This window comes from Chiloscyllium plagiosum, unplaced genomic scaffold (assembly GCF_037043375.1).
Source record: "Chiloscyllium plagiosum isolate Xiang-an unplaced genomic scaffold, Cpla_swu_hap1 HiC_scaffold_18, whole genome shotgun sequence".
Classification (NCBI taxonomy): Eukaryota; Metazoa; Chordata; class Chondrichthyes; order Orectolobiformes; family Hemiscylliidae; genus Chiloscyllium; species Chiloscyllium plagiosum.
The window spans coordinates 76,962,903-76,976,368 of NW_028270156.1; the positions used below are offsets into that span (position 1 = coordinate 76,962,903).

At 41.2% G+C, this 13,466-nt stretch overlaps 1 protein-coding gene across 1 annotated transcript in view; it reads left to right on the top strand.

Moving 5' to 3' along the window:
- The window catches only part of LOC122558125 (mucin-6-like), a 314,704-nt gene that overhangs the window by 147,131 nt on the left and 154,107 nt on the right, over positions 1–13,466 (top strand). The window contains exons 14-15 of the mRNA XM_087996204.1: positions 7,011–7,175; positions 9,588–9,668. Of these exons, the coding sequence (XP_087852330.1) occupies positions 7,011–7,175; positions 9,588–9,668 (246 nt within the window). The remainder of the gene's footprint in view (positions 1–7,010; positions 7,176–9,587; positions 9,669–13,466) is intronic.

A 13,466-nucleotide genomic window follows, 5' to 3' on the forward strand; every position in this document is an offset into this window, starting at 1 on the left:
GTATATGAATAGAAGGGTTTAGACAGATATGGGCCAAGTGCTGGCAAGTGGGACTAGATTAAGTTAGGATATCTGGTTAGCATGGACGAGTGGGAGCGAAGTGTCTCTTTCCGTGCTTTACATCTCTATGACTCTATGACACCTGCTGACATGGAGGCTGCTGATTCACATAGTAAGTATTTAATCTTCAAATTTATCCTCCTAGCTGCCCCCTGGCTCACACTCCCCCGACTCCTGCTGCTGAAATGGATTTGATCTATTCTCTTTTGATATCGAATTATTTCAGGCAACAACCTAGTGAATCTCTGCTTCTTGCCTGCAACCTGCGTGCCAATTATTTGCCCCCTCTACTCAGGGGAAAACAACGTTTGTAATCTACCTTCATTACTGAAACCCTCCAGCCCAGGCAACACAGAGCTGTAGTTATTTAAGGACAGAAAGAGGCCATCCAATACATCTTTTCTGTGCTGATCACTAACACCCATCTATTCTAGTCCCATTTCTCAGCACTTTTAACCCATATCCTTGCATGCTATGGTGTTTCAAGTGTTCAGTTAAATTGTTCTTAAATATCTGGAGGGTTCCTGCATCTACTGCCCTTTTAGGCAGTGAGTTCCAGATACTTATAACCCTTTGGGTACATTTTCTTTCCATCAATTTCCCTCTAAAACCCTTGATCCTGACCTTAAAGCTGTCCCAAAGGGTGTGGTGCTGGAAAAGGACAGCCGGTCAGGCAGTATCCGAGGAGCAGGAGAATCAATATTTCGAGCATCTCCAGCATCTGCAGTCATCACTTACTCCTCCTTAAAACTGTGCCCCCAGTTATGATTCTACTGAGGGGAAACGTTCTTCCTTATCTATCCTTTCTATACCACTCGTAACTTGTACACCTCAGTCAGATCACACATCAGCCTTCTCAGCTCTTATGAAGACAAGCCTAGCTGGCCTAGACTATTTTCATAGATAAATCACTCCAGGCCAGGCAACATCCTAGTGAATTTCTTCTGCAACCTCTGCAATGCAAGCGCATCATTCCTATAGAGTGGTGACCTGAGCTGCACACATTTCTCTAGCACTGGCCAAGCCAAAGTTCACTGCAGCTCCATCATAAACTTCCTGCTCTTGTCAGAGAGCGAGAGCACAAAGACAGGGCCTTTGGCCCAAACTGGTCCATGCCAACCAAAATGTCCATCCACGCTAACCCCATTTCCCTGCACTTGGCCCATATCCTTCTAATCCTTTCCTATCCATGTATTTGTCCGAATGCCTTTTAAATGTTATCAATGTACCGCCTCAACTATTTCAGCTGGCAGCTCATTCCATATGCATGTCACCCTCTGTTTAAAAAAAAATTGCTTCTCAGGTTCCCTTTTATTCTTTCCCCTCTAACCATAAACTGATGCCCTCTAATCCTCAATTCCCCAACCCTGGGAAAAAGACTGTGTGTGTTCACCCTCCATGCCTGTCATGGTCTTAAACTCTTCTTTAAGATACCCCTTCAGTCACCTATGCTTTAAAAAAAAAGGTCCTAGCTTGTCCAACCTCTCCTTATAACACAGACCATTGAGTCCTGGCAACATTCTTTCAATTTCTTTTGCACTCTTTCAAGTTTTATAGCAACCTTCCTATAGCAAGGTGACCAAAATGAACACAGAGGGATCTTGTTGTGCAGGTACATAGATCCCTTAAACTGGCCACCCAAGTGGACAGGGTTGTTAAGAAAGCATATGATGTTTTGGCTTTCATTAACAGGGGGATTGAGTTTAAGAGTCGTGAGATCTTGTTGCAGCTCTATAAAACTTTGGTTAGACCGCACTTGGAATACTGCGTCCAGTTCTGGTCGCCCTATTATAGGAAAGATGTGGATGCTTTGGAGAGGGTTCAGAGGAGGTTAACCAGGATGCTGCCTGGACTGGAGGGCTTATCTTATGAAGAGAGGTTGTAGTGAATGAAACCTTTGAAGAGCAGGTGTGCATGCTGGAATGGATAGAGATAGACAAAGCTGATGTGCTGAAAATTTTGTTCTGGTCGCCCTATTATAGGAAAGATGTGGATGCTTTGGAGAGGGTTCAGAGGAGGTTTACCAGGATGCTGCCTGGACTGGAGGGCTTATCTTATGAAGAGAGGTTGACTGAGCTCAGACTTTTTTCTTTGGAGAAAAGGAGGAGGAGAGGGGACCTAATTGAGGTATACAAGATAATGAGAGGAATAGATAGAGTCGATAACCAGGGCAGAAATGACTAACTCGAGGGGTCATAGTTTTAAGCTGGTTGGAGGAAAGTATAGAGGGGATGTCAGAGGCGGATTCTTTACACAGAGAGTTGTGAGAGCATGGAATGTGTTGCCAGCAGCAGTTGTGGAAGCAAGGTCATTGGGGACATTTAAGAGACTACTGGACATGCATATGGTCACAGAAATTTGAAGGTGCATACATCAGGATCAGTGGTCAGCACAACATCGTGGGCTGAAGGGCCTGTTCTGTGCTGTACTGTTCTATGTTCTAAGTGTGGCCTCACCAGTGTCCAGTACAACACCAACATAAATTCTCAACTTCTGTAGTCAATGCCCTGATTCAATGAGTGGAGTGTACCTTCTTCACTGCTGAATCTATCTGTAGATCCACTTTCAGAGAGCCGTGCACCTGAACTCCAAGGTCCCTTTGTTCCACTCAGCACCAACACCTGAGGCACTCCACTAGTCACAGGCCTCCAGTCCAACAAGTATCCTTTCATTGTTGCCCTCTGCTTCCTACCATCAAGTCAATTGTGTATCCAATTTGCCAACTTCCTGGATTCCATACGATTTAATCTTCCAGGGCAGTCTATCATGTGGAGCCTTATCCAAAGGCCTTACTGAAATCCATATAGACTATGTCTATTGCCCTGCCCTCATCAACCTTCCTGGTCACTTCTCCCATGCACAAAGCCTTGCTGATTACTCCTGATCAAGCACTTTTTTTCAAATGCAAGTATATCTTGTCTCTCAGAATCTTCTCAAGTAATTTATCTACCACAGATGTTCGGCTTAGTGGTCTGTAGTTCCCAGGTTTTTCTTTGCAGCCTTCCTTGAATAAGGGCACCATATTCGCTACCCTCCACTCTTCCGGGACCTCCCCTGTGACTAACGATGATGCAAAAATATCAGCCAGGGCCCCGCAATTTCTTCTGTAGCCTCTTGCAGGGTTCTTGGATATATTTGGGAGAAAGTAAGGACTACAGATGCTGAAGAGTCAGAGTCGAAATGTTTGGTGCTGGAAAAAGCAAGGAGGACTAGTAGATTAATCCACCTTCATACATTCTAATATGTCCAACACCGCCTCTACTGTGAAATGGTTTGTCCCCAGTTTTCAATGAGGACCTCGCCCATCATGAGCTGTTCTGCACATGTCCATTTTGGTCCTTGAGGGGTCCTATTCTCGCTCTAGTTATTTGTTTTCCTTTAATATACTCAAAGAACCTATTTGCATTTACCCTAATCTTCTTAGCCAAGGCTGTCTCATGCTCCCTTTTTGCTGTCCTGATTTCAGTATATTCAGTAAAATCCTGTGTTCTATGCCTCAATTAGTAAAAACAGATATTCCATATGCCTGTTTTGTTGCATACAGGGATCTGTGTACATGCATAGCAAGATTCCTCCAATCCTCTGTACTACCCAAGGTCCTATCATTTATCAAGCATTCCCTTGCTTTCTTAATCCTCCCAAAATGCACTAGCATGTGGATTAAACTCCATCTTCTTGCCTATCTGACCAGCCTGTTTGTATCTTCTGATAGTCAAAAGCTTTTCTCCTCGTTATTGACCACACCATCAATTTTAGTATCATCTGTGAAATTACCAATAAAACTTCCTACGTTGTGTGCAAACCATTAGTTTACATTGGTAGGGACCCAGCATGAAACCTTGCAATATACTGCTGGACATGACAACCTACAAAAACAGCTTTGAACCAGCACCTGCTGACTCCTACCACTGCTAATTTGCCCAGGATCCCAAAGGCTCTGACCGTCTTCCATACCACACCTTGTCAAAAGACTTTCAACAGTCCATGTAGACAACATCAACTGTAATACCTTCATGCTTGTCACCTTCTCAAACCCTCAGTCAAATGTTTCAGTCGTGATCTCTCTCAGACAAAGCAATGCTGACTATGCCCTGTTAATTCTTGCATCTCCAATTGAAGGTGAATTCTGTTCTTTGGAAATTTTTCTGAAGTTTCCTAGCATCTTGTGATGTTAGACTTTTACTACCCTATTGATTCTGAGCACCCTTCTCTAATAATAATACTGTATTAGCTGCCTACAATTCCTCTGGTACCTCTCCAGTGTCAAGAGAGGATTTGAATGTTAATATCCCTGCAACCTCCTCACTTGCTTCCCACAATAGTCTAGGATACCTCTCATCTGTGACTGGGACTTTATCCAGTTTTAAGCCAATTAAAACCAACTAATACATCCTCTCTCTCAATGCGAATTTGTTCAAGTCTATCACTATTGCCTTCCATGACTTCTACACACACATCAGTTGTCTCAATACAGAGTGCAGATACAAATTAATTGTTTAAAACTGTATCTAAGTCTTCTGGCGCATGTAGATTATTACTTTGGTCCCTAATAGGCTCCTGTCTTTCCCTGGTTATCCTCTTACCTCTAATGTATTTTTAAATGCCTTTGGATTTTCCTTTTTTAACCTCTGTATTTTTGATCTTCTCTAAAGTATCTATTAATTTTTGCTGTCTGTATTTACCATGTACTCCCCTTTGTTTCTTTATCAATCCTGTACATTCTTCAGCATCCAGGATTCCCTAGACTTGTTTGCTCTCAATCTCACCTTTACACGAACATGCTGGCTCTGTCTTATCATCTCTTTCTTAAATGACTCCCATTGTTCTGATGTAGACTTGCCTGCGAGTTACTGCTTCCAATCCGCTTTGGTCATTATAAATTAAAATCTGCCTTTCCTTGATTCAGAACCTTTATTTCTGGTCCAACATCATCCAATCCATAGATATCTTAGAGTTGTAGTGGCTATGAATCATAGAATCCCTACGTGTGGATACAGGCCATTGGGCCCAGCAAGTCCATGCCGACCCTCCGAAGAGTATTCCACTCAGACCCATTCCCCTATCCCTATTACTGTACATTTCCCCTGACTAATGCACCTAGTCTACACATCCCTGCACTCTATGGGCAATTTAGCATGGCCAATTCACCTAACCTGCACATCTTTGGACTGTGGGAGGAAACTAGAGCAGCCGGAGGAAACCCATAGGAGAATGTGCAAGCTCCACTTGAGGCTGGAATCGAACCCGGGTCCCTGGCGCTGTGAGGCAGCAGTGCTAACCACTGAGCCACTGTGCCGCCCATGACAAAAGTACCTATCAGCTAAACTTCTACTGCTCGCCAAGCTCCTGAGAATTAAGTCTAACACTGCCCCCATTCTCTGAAATTCTTTGAAATTTGCCTACCTTCCCCTCTATATCTTCCAGACTCTTTGTCTATTGATTGCACCCAATTCATGAATTGAATTGAAATATTAATTTGGATTGAATTGAAAAATTAACTTTACATTGTCTTTAATTTAAGCATCACAGCCAAGTAGATATCGTGATGATCAGTGACAGAGGGTACTCTCAATGAACCCTGTGTAGAATATGGTGAGGATGGGGGCTGGGAGGTGGGCTTTCTTCAACCTGTGCAGAAAGTAGAGATGCTACTGGGCTTTCTTGGCTATGGAACTGGTATTGAGGGACCAGGTGAGATTCTCCGCCAGGTGGACACCAAGAAATTTAGTGCTGTTCACAATCTCCATGGGGGAGCAGTTAATGTCCAGCAGAGAGTGATCATTCTGTGCTCTCCTGAAGTCAGCAACCATCTCTTTCATTTTGTCCATTTTCAGAGATAGGTTGTTGGCTCTGCACCAGTCCATTAGCTGCTGCACCCAGTGCTATGTAAGCTGCATTACTACCACCAGGATGAGGCCCGATAGTGGTTATTAATTGGTCACTTAAGGGCCTCAATTGATAGATTAAAAAGGCCAACCACAGACTTTCCTGATGTGGGCTATATCAGAATGGAGACAGGGGTGGCAGGTTTCTTTTGTCACCCTCCTGCTGAATGAAATTATCTCTGTTTCCAAGTGCAGCACTGAAAAGGACTGAAGATTTGCCAGTTTTGGTCTCCATATTTTAGAAACAATATGCTTGCATTAGAAGCAGTCCAGTCAACATTCATTGAACTAGGCTCTGGGATGAAAAAGTTGGTAAGAAACTTAGTAAATTTGGTTTATTTTCCATGGCATCCAGAATAATAAGAGGTAATCTAATTCACGATTTGAAGTGGCTGTCTAGGATAGACACAGATTGCTTTAGCTGGTTGGGTTCTCCAAAACCTGTGGTCATAGTCTCAGAATAAGGGGTCAATCATTTAGAGTAGGGATGAGGAAAATATGTTTATTCAAAGGGTTACGATCTTTAGAATTCTCTATGACAAGACTATTCTCCATTGTTGCAGATGGAATATATATATGAGTGGTCTCTCCATGAGTGGTGAGGTGGGATGTGAAGTCTGGTGGGGTTGAGTCAGACGAGGTGGGAGGAATGGGTGGTGTTGAACCTTCGGCTTTCTGACTTTAATGGTTTTCGTCAGAGGGTTCCAGATGGGGTGGGGGTTTACCAATCAGGATGTTCAGTTACCGAGGCAATTTCCTCTATGTCAGCTATGTTAGGACTTCTAAATGTTCGTGGCTTGTGACTCCAGTCTACACTGCATTGTGACCATCTAGTCATTGAGATATCAGCCCTTATGATTGTACACCTTAGTAACATAACAATTGCCCTGTAACACAATGGATACCCACCTTTTAGTTAAATTAGCAATATGCAGAAGTACACCAAATATAGCTGTAGGAAAAGTAATTGATATGCTGCATAGTCCTTAATTTGTTTACCTACAATTGTAAAACCTGTTCTTGATTAGACTTGATATTGCTATTACAGATATTATTCTCTTTCAGGGCTTTGTGGAAATTTTGATGGAAACTCTCAAAATGATTTCAAGAGCAGTATGGGAATTCAGGAGGGAACGGCTAGCAGTTTTGTGGATTCCTGGAGAGTTATTGAACATTGTCAGTCTGCTCAAGATATAGACTCTCACCCATGTTCACTAAGCCAATCAAATAGTAAGTAGCAAATATCAACATGAAGGTTTGTTGCAGCAGTATTTCTTAAAACTGACTCACACCCTAAAGTAATGAATTAACTGTTGATCAATATTGTGATTCTGTTTTTACCCGTAACTGATATTTATTTTCAATCCAAGTGCTGAATGCTATCATCTTAGTTCTTTAAAGATTTAAGTCATTTTTAATCACAAAGTACAGTGTCTAACATTAACGCTGTTAAGCTCATTCTCCATAACCATGGAAATAATGTGTGATACTTCACCCTTTTTGTTTTAATTAACCTTTTACAAAAGTCTTTCCATTTTATTTCCGGAATTCAGTGCAAAATTGATACGTTTCTCAAAATTAAGGGCACATTCATTGATAACTTTGTAATTTTAAAGGTTTTGGAAATGTCTTTCCATACATTTGCAGATTACGTACTTTCTCAACAGCGTATTTACAAAAGGTTGCATTACTGTTTATTTTTATACATTTGTAAGTTTTATTCACTTTTAGGATGTAGGAAATACTGAAAGACTATTCATTATTGATCCTTTGGAAGGTGTTGCTGTGCCTTCCTGTTGAGATTATGCTGCTCTTGTAAAGGTGGTACTCCCACAATATTTAGGGAGTTCCAGGATAATGTGCTGGCAACTGTGTAAAAGTAACAACTATGCTCAAGTTAGTAGGATAAATGCCTTGGAGAGGAATGTAATGTTTTTATACCATTATTACTTTTGTTCTCCTTGGTGGTAGAGCTAACGGATTTGGGAGATGCTGTTGAAATACATTGAAAACTGTATATATTCCAGCCATTGTATGCTAGTGACATTGAGATGGATATTGAGTCCAGTGACATGGATATTGATTAAGCAAATACCTCTGCCCTGAATGATGTTCAGATTCTTGATTATTGCAACAGAAGACCATAAAAGGTCCAGAGGAGGTGATTAAAGCTTGGTGAATGTTGTAAAAATAATTAAAAACTATCTACTTTGGATTTTATGGTGAATCATAATGAAATAGTAGAAATATTTGGCTTAAAGCATTGGCCGGAGGAATTCTAATACCATTAACTAAGGGTTCAGCAATCGCAATAATCTTCTCACATCTTGGGTATGATTCTAACCACTTGGAAGATTTTCGTTTTGACCCTGCTGATTACAGGTTCATGTTCATTCGTTCCTTATTCATCAAATATTCCCTTGCAATAAGGTATAGTTGTTAGAATCAAAAACAGAAATTGCTTGAAAACCTCAGCAGGTCTGGCAGCGTCTGTGGAAAGAAATCAGAGTTAACATTTGGATCCAGTGACCATCCTCAGAACAGGCTACTGTTAGTCTTGCCTTAGTCATTTGGCTTTCATACATTTTCTGGATCAAGGCGGTGGCAAAGCCTGGACCTCTATGGTTCTGGCAGAATCAACACTGAGCACTGTGAACATATTATTGATGAGGAGGTACATTTGGTGTCACCTTGATCACTTCTTGTATCTCTTTATTCCTGTTTGGGAGCAGGCTCTTTAATTTGTTATCTTATAATAACCTATTTAATGGATCATCCTTATTTTGCTCTGTTGGTAGAAATATGTAAATTAAAAATGCAGTTAAATACATCAGTAATGAAAGGATTTCTGCACGATGTTGAAAATATGATTTCTTTCGGTCCTTTGGTGGACAACACTCTCAAACGTTTCCTCCATGTCCCGTATAAACATCTTCTAAAATCCTGAATTTTTCTTTGGCTGAGGGAAAATACCCATGGCTTTTTAATTTCATTTTGGGACAGTTTGCAGAAATCTTGACTAAAGCTTGATATGTAAATCTGTTGCTTCTGAGAAAAGGAGGTAGTTTTTAAGACTGTTAACAAAAATTCACATCAGTGTAAGGAGTTTAGGAAAAGTTCCAGAACAGAAGTATTTGATTAAAACCCTGAAGGGTTACCTGAAACTGAGGAAGCTTCAGATTGTTTGTATGAAGTCTTAAAGATGTGGAATTAAAGCCATTGTTAAATTAAGCCACACAGACGTGAAAGAGAAGAAAATTCTTTCTGTTGTGAGTCCTCTAAGAGTATTAGAGTCATAGACCTACAGAATTGTATAGCATAGAAACGCTTTGGTTCAACTCGTCCATGCTGACCCGATATCTTAAATTAATCTAGTTCCATTTGCCAGTATTTGGCCCATATCCCTCTAAAGCCTTCCTATTAGTGTACCTATATGGATGGCTTTTAAATATTGTGATTGTACAGCCTCAACCATTTCCTTTGGCAGCTCATTCATTACACACACCACGCTGTGTGTGTCCTTAGATCTCTTTTAAATCTTTTCCCTCTCACCTTAAACCTTTGCCCTCTAGTTTTAGACTCCCCTAACCTGAGAAAAAGACCTTGGTTATTCAAATGCTTGGTTATTCACCATCCATTCAGTGAGCAGCCTTGACAGCGGAGTCTATGCGGTCATCGCCGGAAGTTCAAAGGTCAAATTTGAGCTGAAGGTCAAGGAGCCAGGTTAGTGTGCAATATAGATAACAGCAGCAACAATGTGGGCTGTTGGGGAATAGTAATCAACGAGGGAATGAGAAAAAACGTACTCCTCCTTATCCATACTCCTCACAATTTTATAAACTTCTCTGTCATCACCCCTCAGCTTCTGACACTCCAGAGAAAGTAACCCCAACCTATTTAGACAAAATTCAATTTACCTTCTTTGCAAGAGTGAAAATAAACACAATGTTCATTCTAAAAACCAAAAGAATTATGGATGCTGTAAGTCAGAAACAAAATAGAGATTGCTAGAAAAACTCAGCAGGTCTGGCAGCATCTGTGAAGAGAAACTAATGTTTCGGGTCCAGTGACCCTAACCTTTATGATATAGACCTAATTGTTGACCAAACTGGGAGCTCTAATTTCTAACCCTGAAGGGAATTAGGTTTGTAGAGAACTATAAGCAGGAATAAGGCTGCTGGTAGCATATACATAGCCTAGCCTGTTCCCATCAAAAGGCTTTATGTGAGTTAACCTTTCTGTACAGCAGAGTTACCATGATAATTTATGTTTAACATTAACTGCATTTTTCTTTTCAGAGGCAAATGATTAAGCTTCATGCAATGTTACAATGCATGTTTAAGAACATTTGACCAATCAGCAAACATGATAACTCTGAAAGATCTGTCCGAAAAGTGAAATTCCGAGCTCCCTTTCAAAAAGCACGTGGGTGTTCAATAGCAAATAGAAAAATATCATGTTTTCTACTTTCATCACAATTCCAAATAGGGAATTACATGACTGATCAAACCTCTATATTGAAACATTCTTGCGCCATGTCCCTTCATTGTTTTGGAAGCTAATAAACACTTCTATCAACTTTGCTCAGCACTCAAGGTTTTCACTCTAATAGCATCTGAATCTCTTTCAGATCAAGAGTGGCTATGATGTGTTTCAGAATGCACAGTGTGATATTTAACAGCAACTTGTAATTATATAATTGTTTTGATGTAGTAAAATGTCCAAAGGAACTTTACAGAAGTAAATCAGGTATAATATGGCACCAAATCATATTTGGGGCAATGTAATGTAGATGATTAAATGTTTAGAAAATGAGTAAGTTTTGTGGAGCATCTTAAAGGAAGGAAGAAATATTTAGGTAAGGAATTCAATATCCTCCTCCAGTGGTCCTACGTTTTCACATTCACCATTATTAGTAAAATAAACAATTCAAAATGTAATATTTCTTTATTAATTAAACTAGCTTCAACTCTGATTCATTTCACCTTCACTTTATATTTATATATACTTTAAAAGTTTTTGTTATTCCCTTTCATGTAGTTTGCTGGTTTTTCTTTCCTTTTTCATTTTCTGCCTTCTAATCACCATTTTGATCTCACAGTAAATTTCTGATATCCTACAAGATTTTTTAAAAATATTGCTACCTTTATTTTACATTGTTCCCCTTTATAGGGTGCAACTTCTTCCACTGCTGGGCAGTGAAACAAGCAACACTGTTTGTTCAAAATTTTCCGATACCAATATTGCTCTTGATGGAATGAAAGAATTGGCATGGTCTGTAACTTGAAGCTGATCTGCTATTTGCTTTTTGTATTCCCTTTTCCACCCATAGGTTTTGCTTTAGCTTTAATCGCACTGTTTTGTTTTCTTTATTCTTTCATGAAAGGTGGATGTTGCTAGTAAAGTCAACATCTTGCCCATTCCCAATTTCTGTTGAACTGAATGGCTGTAGGGCAACCTCTTGTGGTGCAGTGGTAGTGCTCCTTCTTCTGCACCTGGAGGCTTAGTTTCAAATCCCACCTGTTTCAGAGGTGTGTAATATCTCTGAATAGATAGAACATAGAACAGTACAGCACAGAACAGGCCCTTCAGTCCACGATGTTGTGCCGAACACTGATCCTCATGTATGCACTCTCAAATTTCTGTGACCATGTGTATGTCGAGGAGTCTCTTAAATGTCCCCAATGACCCTGCCTCCACAACTGCTGCTGGCAACACATTCCATGCTCTCACAACTCTCTGTGTAAAGAACCCGCCTCTGACATCCCCTCTATACTTTCCTCCAACCAGCTTAAAACTATGACCCCTCGTGTTAGTCATTTCTGCCCTGGGAAATAGTCTCTGGCTATCGACTCAATCTATGCCTCTCATTACCTTGTATACCTCAATTAGGTCCCCTCTCCTCCTCCTTTTCTCCAATGAAATCCTATCCTTAATCCTGTACTCAGCTTTCAAATTCAACTTTCCAAAATGCATCACCTCGCATTTATCCAGGTTGAACTCCATCTGCCACCTCTCAGCCCATCTCTGCATCCTGTCAATGTCCCGCTGCAGCCTACAACAGCCCTCTATAATGTCAACGACATCTCCAACCTTTGTGTTGTCTGCAAACTTGCTGACCCATCCTTCAATCCCCTCATCCAAGTCATTAATAAAAATTACAAACAGTAGACGCCCAAGGACAGAGCCCTGTGTAACACCACTCACCACAGACTTCCAGGCAGAATATTTTCCTTCTACTACCACTCGCTGTCTTCTGTTGGCCAGCCAATTCTGTATCCAGACAGCTATGTTCCCCTGAATCCCATTCCTCCTGACCTTCTGAATGAGCCTACCATGGGGAACCTTATCAAATGCCTTGCTAAAGTCCATATACACCACATTCACAGCTCGACCCTCATCAACTTTTCTAGTCATATCCTCAAAGAGCTCGATAAGGTTTTGTGAGGCATGACCTGCCCCTCACAAAGCCATGTTGACTGCATTTAATCAAGCCATGCCCTTCCAGATGGTCACAAATCCTATCCCTCAGAATCCTTTCTAACACCTTGCAGACGACAGACGTGAGACTTACTGGTCTGTAATTGCTGGGGATTTCCCTATTTCCTTTCTTGAAGAGAGGAATTACATTTGCCTCTCTCCAGTCCTCAGGTACGACTCCAGTGGAGAGCGAGGATGAAAAGATCTTCGCAAGTGGCGAAGCAATTGCATTTCTCGTTTCCCAAAGCAGCCAAGGACAAACCTGGTCCGGGCCTGGTGACTTGTCAATCTTAATGTTTGACAAAATTTTAAGCACACCAGCTTCCTCTACCTCTATCCATTTCAGCATGCACACCTGCTCTTCAAAGGTTTCATTCACTACAAAGTTCGTTTCTTTCGTAAAGACAGAAGCAAAAAACTCATTTAGGGCTTCCCCTACCTCCTCAGACTCCACACACAAATTCCCTATGCTATCCTTGATCGCGCCTACTCTTTCTTTGACCATTCTCTTATTCCTCACATAAGTGTAAAATGCCTTTGTGTTCTCCCTAATTTGTTCTGCCAAGCATTTCTTGTGCCCCCTCCTGGCTCTCCTCAGACCATTTTTAAGCTCCTTCCTTGCCTGCCTGTAATCCTGTAGAGCTGAGCTTGACCCTAGTTTCCTCCACCTTTTTCCTTTTGATGAGAAGCTCCACCGCTCTCGTCATCCAAGGTTCCTTTATCTTACCCCTTCTTGCCTGTCTCAGAGGGACATATTTATTCATCACTTGCAACAACTGTTCCTTAAACAGTCTCCACGTGTCTATAGTGCCTTTGCCATGGAACAATTGCTCCCCATCCATGCTTCCTAACTCATGTCTAATCGCATCATAGTTTCCTCTTCCCCAATTAAATATCCTCCCATTTTGCCTAATCCTCTCCTTCTCCATAGCTATGTAGAATGTAAGGCAGTTGTGGTCACTATCACCAAAATGCTCTCCCACAAGATCTGATACCTGCCCTGGCTCATTGCCGAGCACCAAGTCTAGAATGGCCTCTCCC